Below are 16774 nucleotides of genomic sequence, written 5' to 3' on the forward strand. Positions count from 1 at the left end.
TTCCCTGACCTGAAGGCTCTCTTCTTCTCCTTCAGCAGAGCCTTCAGTTCACGGTTAATCCATGGCTTGTTGTTTGGAAAACACCGCACCGTCCGGGAGGGAACAATGTTCTCAAAACAGAAGTTGATGTAGTCCGTGATGCACTCTGTGATGGTGTTGATGTCCTCCCCATGTGGGTCATAAAGCTCAGTCCAGACAGTGGTGCTGAAGCAGTCCCTCAGAGCCTCCTCGCTCTCAGCAGACCACATCCTCACCTCACGGGACACCACAGGCTGCCTGCGCACGATGGGTTCATACACAGGCCTCAGATGTACAAGGTTGTGGTCCGAGCTGCCCAGGGGAGGGAGGGGGGAAGAGGAATAAGCCTCCTTGGTGTTGGCAAAAAACAAGTCCAATGTTCTATTCTCTCTGGTGGAGCAGGTAACATACTGGGTGTATGTTGGTAGGACAGAAGAGGGAGAAGCGTGGTTAAAGTCACCAGAGATGAGGAAGAGAGCCTGTGGATGCTGTGTTTGCAGCCTACAAGTGCAGGAGAGCAGTGCTTCACAAGCATTTTCAGCATTGGCAGACGGGGCCACATAGACTGCGATCAAAATCACATGTGAGAACTCCCGGGGCAGATAGTATGGCCTCATGCCAATAGCCAATAGTTCAATATCCTTGTTACATAGCTGCTCCTTCACTGTGCAGTGTTCGGGTTTGGACCAGCTCGTGTTCACATACACCGCCAGACCGCCTCCTCTTTTCTTCAAGCATTCTCTCGTTCTGTCCGCCCACAGCAGATGAAAATTGTCCAAACCTACAATAGAGTCTGGCATTTCTGCTGTTAACCACGTCTCTGTGAAAATCAAGACGCTGCTGTCCCTATAAATCCTCTGGGACCGCATGAGGCTCGCTATTTCCGTCATTTTATTTTGAAGGGACCTCACGTTACCCATGACTACGGCGGGAACCGACTTCCTGTTTGTCCCTCTCTTCTCTCGGAGTTTACGTCCAGCCCGTCTGCCTCGTTGCGTTTTCCTTAGGATGTCCGCCGGGATAACGTGACGATCTCCGGGTAAGACGACTGTTCTCCGCAGTTTCATTAGTTCCTCCTTTGTGTAAACGCGGTACGGCGCCGGCCGGGGGGCGGGGCCGGAGCCGGGGGACTCAGAGCCAAGACACATTGCAACGACACGACGAAAACACTCAATCCAGCCGAATAAAGTCAAAACAAGTTAATTTAAAGCGATTACAGTGCGTGTCCCGATCGTTCGTGAAGTTCCTCTTTCATATAAACGTGTATATAAACGTGTACCGACGACACGCCGTACTTTAGCGCGGCCGGAGGGCGCGGGGGGGGGGGCTGGTGGGCTCGCTCGGAGCTAGCTCACGTCACAACAACACAACGAACGCAACGAAAAACGCTCAAATCCAGCCGAAAAAAGTCAAAAACAGTTGAATTAAAAAACTATTCCAGCGCGTGTCCCTATCGTACAGTAAAATAGAAAAAATATACTAATTATATTTACAAAATATAGGAGATAAAGCACAATAAGTGTGAGAAAGAAGAGAGAGCGTTTACACCGGGCTGCCAGCTGTACCAGCGCCTTATGACGTCCAATGGGCCTCTGACATTAGATATATATAGATAACAGATAGCATCGATTCAGAATTGTTTTATTACCATGAAAAGCATTTCATTTTCCCACCTCTATGATGATAGTTTCATTCAATTCCAGTGGGAAAAATCCTGTTTATGCCATTAAATAGAACTTTAGCAGAACACAATGCACCCAGAGCAGCCTTTACCTCTTGGCGCTGGTGGAGAGCTTAGCGGCCGTCTTGCTGGAGATCTTGGCCTCCTTCTTCTTGGGCGGAGCCTGGTCCCTCTGCTCCTGGCCAGGCTGCTCCGGGGGGGCCGCCTCTCTCTGCTCTGCATCCGAGCTGCCCCCACTGGTGTTGGGGCTATCGTCCGGCCTGGGCTGCACCTCACTGGACATAATGACTCTGGGGGGGGGGCAAAGAGAACAGAAAAGATTTAGTTAGAAACGCGTATTGTTTCTTTACCTGACTTTGAGTTATTTTACTTCATATGAACGTATGATGTATGATTAACAGTATGAAGTGGTCCAGAGTCATCTAATGCATCGTAATTATTCACTGTTTATAAGCAATTTTCACTATTTTCAGTGTTCTTTTCTGATGCAACACAACAGTGAGTGGTTTTATCTGCACTGAGCTGAGCTTGTTCTTTACTGGGGTGACTGGAGCTGTTGTGCCCCCCAAAAAAGTACGGCAGCACAAAATGGGGATTAAAACAACGGCTGCATCAATCATCTCAGTCCCGTCAACTTTCACTGCAAATAACCAATGAACTATAAATCCTGACCTGTTATTGTTACAGTTAGGTGTTTTCAATGAAAGTGTGACTGGAGCCTATCCCAGGGACTTAGGGCCTTATAGGGCCCGATACTGGATGACATTTTAAAAACTTCTTCTGTATCAATGAAGATGACGATGACCAGGAGGAAATTATGTTATTTTATTATTAGTCATAGTCAAAGTTCTTAACTGTCTGACATTTGCACGGATCGCAGTTAGTCACAGAGCACCATACAAGCCCTGTGTAGGCTCCTAATGAGAGGTTCAATTGTTTTTGGTGACAGCTAAAATTGCACCGTGTGGCAGGGGCCTCACAACAACAACAAAAAGGCTATTGTGCACTGCAACCCGATGTGTAAGGAACATGGCTGTAGGAGAGCGGTAACGCCACATAACAAAACACCACTTCAGAATACATTTTACAGTTCAAGAGCTAAAACTTCTCAAAATGATATTAAAAAAATGCTCTATACATTTGGAGTGGAATGGATGGAAGACTAAAACAGGGAGAAAACCCCAACATAAACCAGGGCTAAACTGAGATTAAACCAGAAGAAAAACTAGATTAAAGCAGGTCAACAAGACTTAACCAAAGTCTGTCAAATATTGAGCTAGGCTTGGTCAGAACTAAAACAAGATACAACCAGGGCTAAAATGAGACCAAGAACTTTGTCTAAATCCAAGAAAAGACATTGAATTAAAGCAGGATTAAACCAAATCATCAGAGATCATGGAACAATATTTTTGGGGAATTTTTTAAGTATCTTCTGTGACAAATTATACATACTACCTAGCATTTGGCTTTGTATTTGTAGCAGTACATGTTTTTAAAATATATTGTAAATTTAGAAATGTGTTCCCTATGATTTTGATATTTGATGTAGCAATATATCAAATATATATCATGAAAGAACATAAATCCAAGCAGCACAAGCAGAAACCTACATACCCCACTTTCAAAACCACTGATATAAACATGTCTTGAAATATATTTTAGAAACTTACCTGTACAAATGATTTATGGACCAGAACTTTAGAAAGGCGAAATATGCAGACATGTTTAAATAATATATGGCTTTTAGTGAAAGTGAACACTGGCAGGCAAATCACAGAGTCCCTAAAACGGAAACGTGGCCTTTATGTAAATGAGAACAGCTGCATCAAATTATCCTGTAGAACTGCAGTGCTGCTCGGAGTAGCACAATCACGCACGCATGCAGGCTCAGGTAATGCATCCAGAAAGACTCGCCGCACTTTATTTGGGCATATGAATGATTATGTCCTAAAATGATTCAACGTTTTAGTTGAGTGAAATAAAGAATCAGTTACGTTGGAGCAGCCCTCTGGACATGTTGTAGAATCGAATGAATCTACAGAGTACAGCTAAGAAAAGAGATACTAAATGCATCAAATTAGGTCCAAATTGGGGTGAAATGATTGAAGAAAAATCTGTTTCATAGAAAATAATGAACCATAATTCAAATATTTTCAATTTCTAGGAACAACAAGTCTCAACTCAATTTGGCAGTTGGCTGGATTGGGAATGAGAATTGTATTAGGGACTAAATGTATTGCTAAATGATCTGCTTTGATAAGGAGGAGGCAAGAGTATCCGAGTATAACATACAGGATTTAAATTCATGGGGGATTTCTACGGCCTGGAAATCAAACACATCTGTTTTCTTGTTGAGAGACAGTTACTCCACAGTTGCAACTTCCCTTTTCTGCATTCAGACATTGGTGTATTTGTAGTTTTAGGATGATATAATCATCCAGGGATAAGTGTGGACGTGGTGTTTAACCTCCACCTCCATCCAGGGGGTCATCGAGTACAAGTACTTTAAACGATAAACTGGACTGGGGAACTGTCTACAGTTTGGGCCAGAGTGGTAGAGGTCTTTTGACATCTGCAGGACAATGCCCAGAATGTTCTACAAGTTTGTGGTGGTCAGTGCCATGTACGCTGTGGTCTGTGGTCAGCTGGGGCATCAGTCTGTGGCTGAGGGACACTAATAGACTCAATAAGATGAAGAAGAAGGTGGGACGTGTTGTGTGGGAGGAGCTGGACTCCCTGACTGTCTCAGAGGAGGATGTTATCCAAAGTCAGGTCTATTCTGGACTGTTCCTTTGTCCTGCTCCAGAGTGTGCAGGTCAGCTTCAAGAGCTCGTACAGCAGTGTTACTGCCATGCTGCTCCACTGAGAGACACATGAAATCATTCTGCTGTCGCCATCAAACTGTGGAACTCACATCATCTCTGTAAAGCCATTGTGCCATATTCAGTTCATGAACATGTAAATATGTAAATGTATTCAGTTTTTATCAGAGGGTTAGCTGATAAAAAGACACATTTATAAAAAAATGTTCTGATTTGATTTTTTTTTTCTCTTTTCTCCTTGTCGGCTAGTTTTGACATTTTAATATGATTATTATACATTACTATAGTTTTCCTAATAACAGTAATTGATTCAATGGGTGCAGGTGAGCAGAAAGGTCATCTATTTCACTAAATGGCAAATAGATCAATAAGAACATAACCTTGCAAGTAGTAAAGATAATGGTTGTCGGTATACTTGTTGTCAACCTTTCCAGTAACTGTAAGACACTAATCAAACGTTTACACCTCCACAAGAAAAAAGCCTAGCATTTCAGCTACGTAACATAACATTTTTCAGACAATTTATATTTGTTTACTTTGTCTAAATATTAAGTTTGAATGGGTTTTATGATGGACTGTAAAAGATCTCTGTTTTTGGCGATGGCGTGTGGACAAAAGAGTGATGGAACAAGTCTCCAGCTATGACTGCTTCAGTGCACACCAGCGTGAGTGGAAACACTTCAGGAATTCACTTACTTTTATTGAGACAGGCTATTGACTTGAATTGTCTGACTGACAATAGAGCATTACGGTGTAATAACGTTGTCATTGTCAACGGCTCTTGAACATGACAAGCTAATACCTCTTCAGTGGTCAGGATGGTTTAGCCTGCAGAGGTTTAAGAGAATAGCCGTAGATAATGAAAAGTTGAGCTGTCCTCCTCTGAATCATTCAAGCTGAACTCTGGCTGGTCACAATCCCCGGGTTGTAGAAATGAAAGTCGCCTACAAGGTCGTGCTCGCTAAATCCATTCTCTTCGGCGTCGCGGTGAGAGTGTTAACCTCAAGGTGAATGGATGTATTTGCATTCTGCCGGTCTGCCATGAAAAATGCATGCCGCTGATGAGAGGACTTCTGCGAGTCAGCCTTACCTGTGAGTACCCTCCCTGATTGGGCACAGACAAGGGCAGATTGTCTCAACAAACATGATGATGGCAGACACAGGAATTGGCAAGAAGAGCATCAGTTGACATTTTACAAATAGGGCATAAATGTGACGTAATTACACATTCGGTGTTGAACTGCAATGGAGGGTAATGGAGGATTATATGGGTCAGGGCAACTCAGGAGCGTGATTTTAAATGATGTGACATTAAAAAGACATGCCACCAACTGTTTGTGACAATAGAATGAGTGCAAGGTTGGCAAATTGCACTCTTGTAAAGAACACTGCAGGCTATTCAAATGTAATTACCTTAAATAGACCTACATGTCTACCAATAAAGTGTTTCATTGTATGAGATATGATCATTAAGTAAAGCTATACCATTGTAAACAACAACAAACCGTAGGCGCATAGAAAGTTTTCAGAGGCCAAAATCAATTATAAGAGTACTACTAGATCATAAACTAACCACATTTTTTGTCTTTATATTATCAGTAAAGCAATACGTTTGAAGATTACAATATAGGCTAATAGATTGAACGTTTTCAGAGGCGCAGTTAAAGTGATAAGCTAACTGCTAATAATAAACTAGCTTAAATGAGTTAGCAAACAATTAGCGATTTTTTGCTTTCGCTAAACTACCTTGAATGTTTTATTCCAAATGTCAGCTTAAGACTTTCTTTGAAGACAAACTAAAAAACAAAACCTTTTTCCAACCCAAAACATGTCGTATAGTGTCAAAACTGACAAAAAGTTCACATTTCCTCACGCTAATTAAACGAAATGCTAATTGGTAGCGCTGTCACATTAAAACCGCGCTTTATTCAAACGAACCGGGTTACACGTATGTAACAGCATTAATGTCACTTTTATAGCTCTGTGCTTGAATAAAAGCTGTGAGGAAACACGCTGGCACCCTGTTAAGAACTTGTAATTACATTTGACTTAAGTGCCGTTTGGTGCAGTGGGTGTACGCCGAGGAGAGGAGGAAGAAGGGGCTGCTAACAATTTTCCATGGCGCTGTGTTCTGTACCACCACCACATCCCCTAAGGCTGTGTGTGTGTGTGTGTGTGTGTGTGTGTGTGTGTGTGTGTGTGTGTGTGCATGCGTGTGTGTACGTGTATGTGTGTATGCGTGTGTGTGTGTGTGTATGCGTGCGTGTGTGTGTGTGTGTGTGTGTGTGTGTGTGTGTGTGTGTGCATGCGTGTGTGTACGTGTATGTGTGTATGCGTGTGTGTGTGTGTGTGTGTGTGTGTGTGTATGCGTGTGTGTACGTGTATGTGTGTATGCGTGTGTGTGTGTGTGTATGCGTGCGTGTGTGTGTGTGTGTGTGTGTGTGTGTGTGTGTGTGTGTGTGTGTACGTGTATGTGTGTATGCGTGTGTGTGTGTGTGTGTGTGTATGCGTGTGTGTACGTGTATGTGTGTATGCGTGTGTGTGTGTGTGTGTGTGTGTGTGTGTGTGTGTATGCGTGTGTGTACGTGTATGTGTGTATGCGTGTGTGTGTGTGTGTATGCGTGCGTGTGTGTGTGTGTGACTTTTAGCCGCTAATACGTTCAAAAGTTGACTCATAAACTACCATTATGTGCATTGGCGTCAAGCACCCCGCGGTTAGGAGCGCTCAGTTCCTTCTTTCGGCTTTTTAAACAAGTCAGCAAGACACCTCCGCTGAGCTGGAGCCGACGCGAGACCTGAATAGCATCCGAAATGTGGCTTATCTATCCGGGAAGGCTTAAGTGGAGCAAGAACGCGGCGCTGCCAGATTTTGGCTCCTGCTGCACAAAAGACAGAAAGTAGACCCCCTTGTTCTGTGCTGCGTGTCCCCCCCCCCCCACCACCACCACCACCACCCGCTGCCTCGCCGCCGCCGACAAGCTCCGATAGCCCCGCCGCCCCCTCCCTCCTCCGGCTCTCCCTCTCTCTCGGAGGAAGATAACGTAATAAATGTGGCTACTCCGGTGTGAAAGAGTTGAGGTGGAGAGATAACGTACGGCGCGGCGGCTCACCTTTGCTACGCGGGCTGGACGCACGGCGGCGGGGGGCGAAGGCGGTTGTTTACAGTGTCCACGCAGTAGTCCGGGATAATCCGTACTCGGGGTGTCCGCTGCTTTGACTGACCGAGCTGCTGCTGCTGGTGGAGGTGGTGGAGGAGAATGTGTTGAACAAGCGCATAGAGCTTCCGGTATGGGGAAAGTCTGTGTCACAATAAAAGCGCGATGTCGAACTGATGTTTATTTAACACAGAAAACTTAACCTTGTGATCTGGGAGTTCTTTTGTTGTTGTTGTTGTTTTTATTTTTTATTTAGTTATTTATTCATTGTTCACATTTTAAACATTTGAGAATAATCAACAGATGAATAAAACGGATGAAAAACAGAAAGCATACCAAAGGAAATCACAGGACATCAAAATAAAAACTAAGGCACAAAAACTCCCAATTGTTTCAAAGTCGGTTAAATTTGTCCTATTTCAAATTACGTCCAAATGTAATCATCTCCGTATTCAGTATGGCAGTTATGATGTCCCTGATTGTCAGTGCAGTTTGAGTCAGAATGTTCATGTTTTCAAAAGCAGGCTTTAGTCTTTAGACCCACCAGTTTTTATTCACACGTATTTGCTATATTTGCACTAATTTGCATTTATTTAGTATTTTATAACTTTTGAGATATTTCAGTGTTTCCTCTGAGGAGCCCTCTGCACGAGGAGCCCTGGTCGGAGGTGGCTGGAGGGGCTTGTCTCTGCCTCGTCTGTTCTCTTAACCCTGCGGGGCAAATGGCTCATCTGATGGTTCTTTCTAAACTGCTTCATGGGTACTCAATGTTTCATGGGGTCGACTGACAAATCAGAACCCGGCAGCACCACCTCTTCATAGTAAAATTTAACCGTATCATGTTTTTCGTTCTAGTTTTTTAATTATTGCCAGTAAGTACAGAGGAGTGGGCGGGTACAGAGGATGGGTGAAAAGAGAACTTTTCTGAGTGCTCAAGCCTCAAATACAGGACAACATTCATGAATCAGTCAAAATTCAACGATGATGAGGAAACACTGTTATAACATAGTTACACATACAAGTGGATTTGACATAAAACTGTATGTCTCCTTCAAACAATATCTGCCTTTGATCATAGGCAATGTTTTCCATTGTTTGATATTGGGCCTGATTTTTTGTTATGTATTGCTAACATTCTCTGTCCTTGTCTTTGTCCCTCTCTTTCATTCTCTCTCTCTCTCTCTCTCTCTCTCTCTCACACACACACACACACACACACACACGCACGCACACATCTCTCTCTCTTTCTCACACACACACAGCTGTCTTGTCAACTTCTTTGTTTTAAACCTTTCTATATATTTTATTGAGACTATAAACACACTTCCGATGCGATCTAATGTAATTTAACTTGACTGTCCAGTTCAGCCCGTCTCCATGCGTGTCTCCTAACACGGATGCATTCTCAAAAGTCCCCACACGAGGACACACTAGCTCTAGTCTGTGTACTACTTGTGAAAACCCTTTGATGATGATCACAGACTACAAAGTCAAGTGATGAAAAGATTTAACAGGATCCAAATTTGACTTGGTGTCGAAATGTCTGAGGAATAAAGTCTGGCGGTAATGCAACAATTGGATGCCAACCGCCATAAAACAACAACAACAACAACAACAACAACAACAACAACAATATTAAGTACCCTTTCTTTGCACCTATGAAGGCGTTGCATGTCTGGATGTTTTTGTTCTTTCTTTTTTGAGAAGGGTTGAATCATTTAGTCGGCGTATGACAGCGTTGGTCATATCAATACAAATACCCTGCAGTGACCATTATCTTTTATAGACCTATATTTTGCCACGTTTCATATTCTTATTGTAAGTTATGTTATTATTAATTATTAATAGATTATGTCTATTACCGACCAACATTGGGCAGTGAGGCGAGACCTTTCTTTTTAATTAAAGTTACAGTTAAAATACATACATAAACAACATGTATACCAAATAGCCTACACAAATAAACATAGAATGTAAGAGGCATTTAGTACAAGGGATTAGCCTACGAGCAAGGCATAACATTCTTTATATTAGATACTTTGAATACTTTAAATACAATAAATTAGAACGAAGAGATGAGGCAAACAAATTATATTTTTTGTTGATTGTAGAGGAAATATATAATGTTAAGAGAAAGAAGAAGGGCTGAGATGTGTTTATGAATAAAATGTTTAGATTGTGGGATAAAAAAAAGTTTTAAATTCAAGTTAATTGGTTTAAGGCGGAACCTTTCTTCTCTACTTCTGTTTCCGCTACGTGGCCAAACCGCGCTGCAACGCAGGCTTCCAAACATGCGCCATTGAAAACATACGTAGCCGAGACGGGGGCTTTTTTCATTGATCGATTCAGTTGTGTCAAATCAGATTTAACTTATAATTAGCTGACTTTTACGAGAACGAACAGAGATGGAAAGCATTTTAGAGCAACAGCGCCGCTATCATGAAGAGAAGGAGCGACTTATGGACGCGAAAACTAAAGAAATGTTGCACAAAAAGTCTACGGTTAGTTCAGTGTTGGGTTAGCTGTAGCATTGATGTAGCATTAATAATGTAATTAGATGAGTTACATATGTCTAATCTTTCCTTTGTGTTCTCTAACAGCTTCGGGAGCAAATTAATTCAGATCATCGAACGAGAGCAATGTTGGACGTAAGTGTTTTTTTAGATTGATCGTTGTATGTGTAATCTGGCATGCTAACAGTTATTAGCATTGGTACCATCAAGAGGTCCATAAGGCTTTAGGTGGTTGTTTACTCTAGTGTTATATGTGTAAGTAATCGATAACAAATGAATGTTGCAGAAACGCTTAAACGATTGCATTTTATGTATTCATTTTTGTATGTATTTAATGTTTCTAATTTGCACTAAAATGTGGGAAAACCCGTGTCCTTTCTGTGAGTGGGCTTGCATTGCCACAAACCTGACTCGTACTTGGCCTAGAGGAACAACCTCTTCCTGCTTGTTTCCATAAAAATGTTGTTCCTTTAGCCATAATCTTCCACAGTGACATTAAACGTGTCCATCTCTGAGAATGTTCACAAGTCTGGTTTTAACTTTCTATTTTAATGGAATAAAGCAGGCGACTTTCCACATCTACATAGTTACATACTGCTGCTTTAATATTGTATATGTACAATATTATAATAATGTGGAGAACCATGCGAACGAGGCAAGGTCCCTCAAGAGTCTATGCAATACAAAATACATGACTCATGATACAAATGTATTGCATAAACAATTGTTTAAAATTATTGAAATTACTACTTTTTAACAACTAACACAGCATTTATTTAATGAACATATAATTTATTTTAGTTTAAGTTAGTTAGTAACTTAACTAACTTAAATTAATTTTATTTCTTACATTTTGTTTGATCCACATCTATTTTGGCCATTTATGTAGTAAATGTGGAACTTAAAATGCAAGTGTATGTAACTAAAATGGTGAATTTGTGGTATTATATTTCTTTAGTACATTACTGATTGGCCCAAAGTTAATGACGTATTTGTCTGTTTTATGTAGCGGTACATGGAAGTGTGTGCAAACCTCAGAGACGCTTATGAAGACAAAGACGGGTAAGTGTTCATTACCTTTGCACGTCACTTTACCAAAGGAGGAGACGGCGCTGGTTCTACTCAACCTTTGTGTCTTTTTCAGGATGAGGAGAGATGAACTGGCTGCCATCTCCGGACCCAACGAGTTTGCAGAGTTTTACAACCGCCTCAAACACATCAAGGAGTTTCACAGAAAGCATCCGAATGAGGTTCTGCTCTCTACATCCATACGACGACGTGACAATTCAGAAAACCACGTTCATTTATTTACTTGAGCCTTTTCTTTTCCTAGATTTCCATTCCAATGTCGGCAGAGTTTGACGAGTTATCGAAAGCCCAGGAGAACCCCAGTGAAGAGGCTCAGAGTAAGCTCATCTCTGTTGTTGTGAATGGCTGTTCAGACTTCTAAAAACACAACAGATAAATAACTCTTCAATAATGGTTGCATGCATTGTTTTGGAACAATCATAGCCATCATAACATATAAATTAATAATCTAATGTGGGTTTGATTATACCTTTAGTTATTGTGTACTCCTTTTTAAGAGCAAAAATCAACAAATGACTCTCACTCGTTGTACACCCGGCTTTAAGGTCAAAATGAGACTTGTGTGTGCTGTCTGCATGTGATTACAGCATTTTATTTTCTATGAAGCAGGAATTGGGCAGTTGGCATGCTATAGTTTGTTAGATTTACTGTGAGAGTTGTGGAAAGCACTGTATTATTAAGAGGCTCAGGAGGCATTGGGTAAATGAGCAGTACATTTGGTCTGCTGCAAAGAGCCACAGCACCTTTTTAAGTACTTTAACAGCGATATTTTGTAATAATATAAAATTATGACAAAAGCATAATGTCATCTAGATGGACCATCATTTCCTCTGCAAACAACAAAACACCTTGACTTCTACAAACTTCATCCATGCGATTAGTGGCATTAGTTTAGCCGTGCATATTTCAGCTCTCTGAAATGTTAAAACTCCTGGATGTATAGAATGTGCTCTCGGTCTGATCGCAATCACTATTTGTCATAAAAATACAAATGGATATATTCCCCAGATTGTTTTATAAAACTTCTATGCTTTGGGAGTTGATGGTTCTAAAGGATTTCAATGTGTTGTTTTGTCAGACCTGGTGGAGTTCACGGACGAGGAGGGATACGGCCGGTACCTGGACCTGCACGACTGCTACCTGAAGTACATCAACCTGAAGAGCATTGAGGTGCTCAGCCTGGGACGCATGAATAATTCACCGCTTGTGCCGCTCTGAGCTCCGGTCCACTTACCTCTGTCTGTTTCTCCTCACAGAAACTGGACTACATCAACTACTTATCCTCATTCGACCAGCTCTTTGACATCCCCAAAGAACGGAAGAACGCAGAGTACAAGAGGTACATGTGTGGTTATACGAGGGAAACAAATGCTCTCTTTGGAGATAAAACTATGTCATGAAATGCAAACTTCACACTGAGACATCACAATCCTTAGCACTCTGTAAAGAACAGTCTATACCAGTCTATGCCAGGGTGAGCACGCAGAGGAAGTTTGAATGGCCCACGTCGCGCAGTAAATGGCCAGAAAGAAATATGTGCAGCTATATATATAAAGTTGTGGAATTTTATTAGTGTTGGAAATTTAGAAAATGTTTTTGTTTCATAAATAATTGTCTAGATTAAAAGATCAGAGACGTAGCGTGTACAGTATTGTTAAGCAGCTTATCCCATGCCTCCTGCTGCTCTCTTTTGCTGCATGTCACTGACAGGCGCAGGCCGCCCTCAGAGTGAGTCTGCACCAGGGGCCAAAGCGCACACGGAGCACGAGCTGCTTCGAGAGCCGGGATCAAGTGAATCCCTCTGGACACTGGGAATAAACTGCACCGTTTTGTTAGAGCCGCGAACACAGAGAATCAGACGTGGGCCCTGCAGCGCTCATACCGGTTAACCTCTTGTGCAGGATTAGTTACCCCAAACATGGGGTCAGACGTTCTGACACAAGTCTGTGAAGCTTGGGCTGTTTGGGGGCCACTTTAGACCGCTGCTGTGCAGAAGCAAACAGCACATGAGTAACACTCGGTGTGCGTGAATAAGTTATTCAAGGTCAAGGAAAAGATCAAATCTATATGAACCTTTTAATGAGAACATTCATCTTTCTTATAAAGTACTGATTTAAGTGTTTTGCGTTGCCCGTGTCTAATGAATACTCTTGCTGTGTAAGGTACCTGGAGATGCTGCTGGAGTATCTGCAGGAGTACACCGACAGAGTCAAACCTTTACTGGACCAGAACGACCTGTACAACAAAGTACTGACAGAGTTTGAGAAGAAATGGGACAATGGCACCTTCCCTGGCTGGCCTGTGGGTGCTTTTCACCTGCTTAACCTTTACGTTAGACACAACTTGTTTAATTTAATGTAATTCTATGTTCTGACTGTAGAAAGAGGCCAGCAGTGCTCTGACTCACGCTGGAGCTCATCTGGACCTGTCTGCGTTCTCGTCCTGGGAGGTGAACAAAGGTTTACAAATGAATCTCTGAATTCCTGAAATGTTGTACCTAAATGTCTTTGTCTTGCAGGAGTTGGCCTCTTTGGGTCTGGACAGGTTGAAGTCTGCTCTCATGGCTTTGGGCTTGAAATGTGGAGGGTAAGTTAAAGGCGGTATGGATGATTTTTCGGCGATTTGAGAACGCAGGTGGAAGTGCGCATGCGCACTCCCCCGTGCGGACTGATACAACACACATGTGCGTTTGTTTATTAGCGCAACGGAGCGCATCGCATCTCTTGTCTCCCGTAGATTTCTGTCCACTTCTGCGTCAGCTCAAACTGTCTTTCTCCGTCTTCATTTTGCCCCGTACACTGAGGGAACTATATTATGATAGATCCATGCGCTTAGGCACGCGGAAACGTGGGGACGAGCCTGACGCGGCTGCAGGTGAGCGGTAGGTGCGTTTTATGATTGATACGTGGCAGGACAAATGATTTATCCACACCACGAGGAAATATGATACAAAATTTGCTGAAAAAATCGTCCATACCACCTTTAAGGATTGCTCAAACAACTACTAAAACAAATAGCACCTGCAAAACACATCTTCAAGGCAAAGTAAGAAAGCACAAGTACAAATACTATCTTTGTGCTCTACCGTAAAATCCAGACTATCGAGCGCACCTGAATATAAGCCGCACAAACAAAATAAATAATAAGTCTTTGTTTTGACAGAACTCTAGAAGAACGCGCTCAGAGGCTGTTCAGCACCAAAGGCAAGTCCCTGGAATCACTGGACCCTTCTCTGTTCGCCAAGAACCCTAAAGCTAAGGGCCCCAAAAAGTAAGGGCATATAACCTCCTCTGTTGTGGAATCATGCTTTTACTGACACTGTCACTGTTCCAGAGACACGGAGCGTAACAAGGAGATCGGCTTCCTGGAGTCTCAGGTTTACGAATACGTGGAGATTCTCGGAGTAAGTTAAGAATTGTACATTTGAAGTGGATTAGATTAAAAAAAAAATATGAATTGGCAATAATGAAATTGTTCAAAGTTCTTATGTTAACACAATTAAAGTGCAGTGTAATGGGAGAAACTTGTAATGATGGACTATGTTGAAAGCCTCAAGGCCTTTTGTAGCCTTGAGGCACTTGGAAACTTTTTTAGAATGGTTTTAAAATGTTAACATGGCAGTAACATTAATAACTGACTTGCACCGTCTGATGTGGAACAGGAGCAGAGGCAGCTGACCCACGAGAACGTCCAGAGGAAGCAGGCGCGCACAGGAGAGGAGAGGGAAGAGGAGGAGGAAGAGCAGATCAGCGAGAGCGAGAGCGAGGACGAAGACAACGAGATCATCTACAACCCTAAGAACCTGCCGCTGGGCTGGGACGGAAAGGTCAGAGGTCACTGTTCAGGCCCAAAGCGCAACGTTTGTGGGTCACGTGTGTGTGTTCAGGAGCTGGTTGAAAGTGAAATGCCACAGTATATAAGATCCTCAACACTAGATCGGATTCAATAGTGAGAATTTAACAACTGGGCATCAAAACCTCCATCTATTTCTGATAGAATTGGTGATGATGACATTAGATTTTTGGTGATTAAAGTAGGACTAGATGAGCACCTATCTCCAGATGTTTGTGCCAGGCTTGGTCAGGACTACCAAAGCTGGAGGATTTCACCTGCTGCATGCACAATGTTCATGTTTACCTGCCTGTGTACTCACTGCTTTCTCATTCTCCAGCCCATTCCATACTGGCTTTATAAACTCCACGGGCTCAACATCAACTACAACTGTGAGATCTGTGGGAACTACACATACAGAGGACCTAAAGCCTTCCAGAGGCACTTTGCAGTAAGCCTCATTTCTATTTACAATGTCCAAATAACACTTCTTCATCCTTTCCTACACCTTTTTTTTTATGTCGCACAAGCCAGACCTTTGTGATGATTGAATCTGTTTTGTAGGAATGGAGGCACGCTCATGGGATGCGCTGTCTGGGGATCCCCAACACAGCCCACTTTGCCAACGTCACGCAGATCGAAGACGCAGTTTCTTGTAAGTACTTTATTCTGTTTGTGTTGGGAAATGAAAGGGGACATTACTGACATCGCTGTTGTTTTGGTGACCAGTGTGGGCAAAGCTCAAGTCCCAGAAGGCTTTGGAAAGATGGCAGCCGGACACAGAGGTTTGTTCTTATTCAATTCTGCGTGACACAATTGTAGTTTCTGTGTTAATATTCTATAATTCTTTGTTTCTATTTGTATCACAGGAGGAATATGAAGATTCTATCGGTAACGTTGTGAACAAGAAGACTTACGAGGATCTGAAGAGGCAGGGCTTGCTGTAGATCAGTTCATTTTTAATCATTTCTTTTGCTTTTTATGTAAGTAATATAGTATTGTTTTATGGCTTTCTTTCATTCTGTCATTTTGTATTATGGTAACATTGATCATTAAAGTAAACTGAACACTGTCAATGTGTCTCTATCTGGATTTGATTAGCTTAAATAAAAGTTTTTTTTAATACAATCAAAATCAATTATTTGAGAGCTAGAGCTGAAGGCAGAAATGTTATTATTGGCTGGGCTTTAACAGTTCATACAGTTGTAAGTGTAATGGCATTTTAGAGCCGGGTTTGGGAGTTGGAGGAATAAATTCATGTATTTTTTGTTAAATGGCACTGCACTTTACAGCTATTTTCCTGTTGAAGTGGAGGTTTATTTTAGAACGCTCATCTTTGTACACAAGCCGTATCAGTAAAATAGAGATTATTTTTAACACTGAATAATGGGAAAGTACAATCAAGACTAGTTGATGTGAGGGAGGGAAAAAGGCATGTTTCTTTTTTCATATCACTAAAAAAAATGTGTAGTAGTCTGGCACAGTGACACAACACACCACCAGAGGGCGTGTCAAACGTGCTTAATTAAACCAATCACAAACGAGGTTCATTTGCTCTCGCTAGAACATTTTCTTACATATAAATACTTCCTAAAGAATAAAAAAAATAATTTGCACGACCGTTTTAATGTAAACTGAGCTTTTATTTGTAATTTAAAAAAACAC

The 16774-nt window shown here is 42.0% G+C and overlaps 2 protein-coding genes across 2 annotated transcripts in view; one reads left to right on the top strand and one right to left on the bottom strand.

The window, feature by feature from the left end:
* The window catches only part of LOC140361624 (ubiquitin-conjugating enzyme E2 E2-like), a 113546-nt gene extending 105757 nt beyond the window's left edge, over window positions 1–7789 (bottom strand). The window contains exons 1-2 of the mRNA XM_072447363.1: window positions 7632–7789; window positions 1792–1989 (exon numbers count right to left, since the gene is read on the bottom strand). Coding sequence (XP_072303464.1) covers window positions 1792–1982 — 191 coding nt within the window. The 5' untranslated portion in view covers window positions 1983–1989; window positions 7632–7789. The remainder of the gene's footprint in view (window positions 1–1791; window positions 1990–7631) is intronic.
* A 2171-nt stretch (window positions 7790–9960) lies between these two features.
* sf3a3 (splicing factor 3a, subunit 3) lies at window positions 9961–16185 on the top strand. The gene is made up of 17 exons (XM_072447360.1): window positions 9961–10177; window positions 10277–10324; window positions 11199–11251; window positions 11334–11439; window positions 11523–11595; window positions 12357–12448; window positions 12535–12617; window positions 13441–13579; window positions 13659–13727; window positions 13797–13864; window positions 14441–14548; window positions 14612–14681; window positions 14940–15104; window positions 15450–15560; window positions 15674–15764; window positions 15839–15894; window positions 15979–16185. Exons 1-17 carry the CDS (start codon window positions 10082–10084, stop codon window positions 16054–16056), a joined length of 1506 nt encoding a protein of 501 aa, XP_072303461.1. The 5' UTR covers window positions 9961–10081; the 3' UTR covers window positions 16057–16185.
* Window positions 16186–16774: the final 589 nt, after the last annotated feature.

Source organism: Eucyclogobius newberryi, unplaced genomic scaffold (assembly GCF_026437365.1).
Source record: "Eucyclogobius newberryi isolate DKJ021-1_F unplaced genomic scaffold, fEucNew1.0.hap1 SCAF_16, whole genome shotgun sequence".
Lineage (NCBI taxonomy): Eukaryota > Metazoa > Chordata > Actinopteri > Gobiiformes > Gobiidae > Eucyclogobius > Eucyclogobius newberryi.

Coding starts and splice junctions, on each gene's coding strand:
- sf3a3 (XM_072447360.1), top strand. CDS start 10,082: ATGGAAAGCATTTTAGAGCAACAGCGCCGCTATCATGAAGAGAAGGAG. Junction 14,682..14,939: donor AATACGTGGAGATTCTCGGA/GTAAGTTAAGAA, acceptor GATGTGGAACAG/GAGCAGAGGCAGCTGACCCA. Junction 15,105..15,449: donor CGCTGGGCTGGGACGGAAAG/GTCAGAGGTCAC, acceptor CTCATTCTCCAG/CCCATTCCATACTGGCTTTA.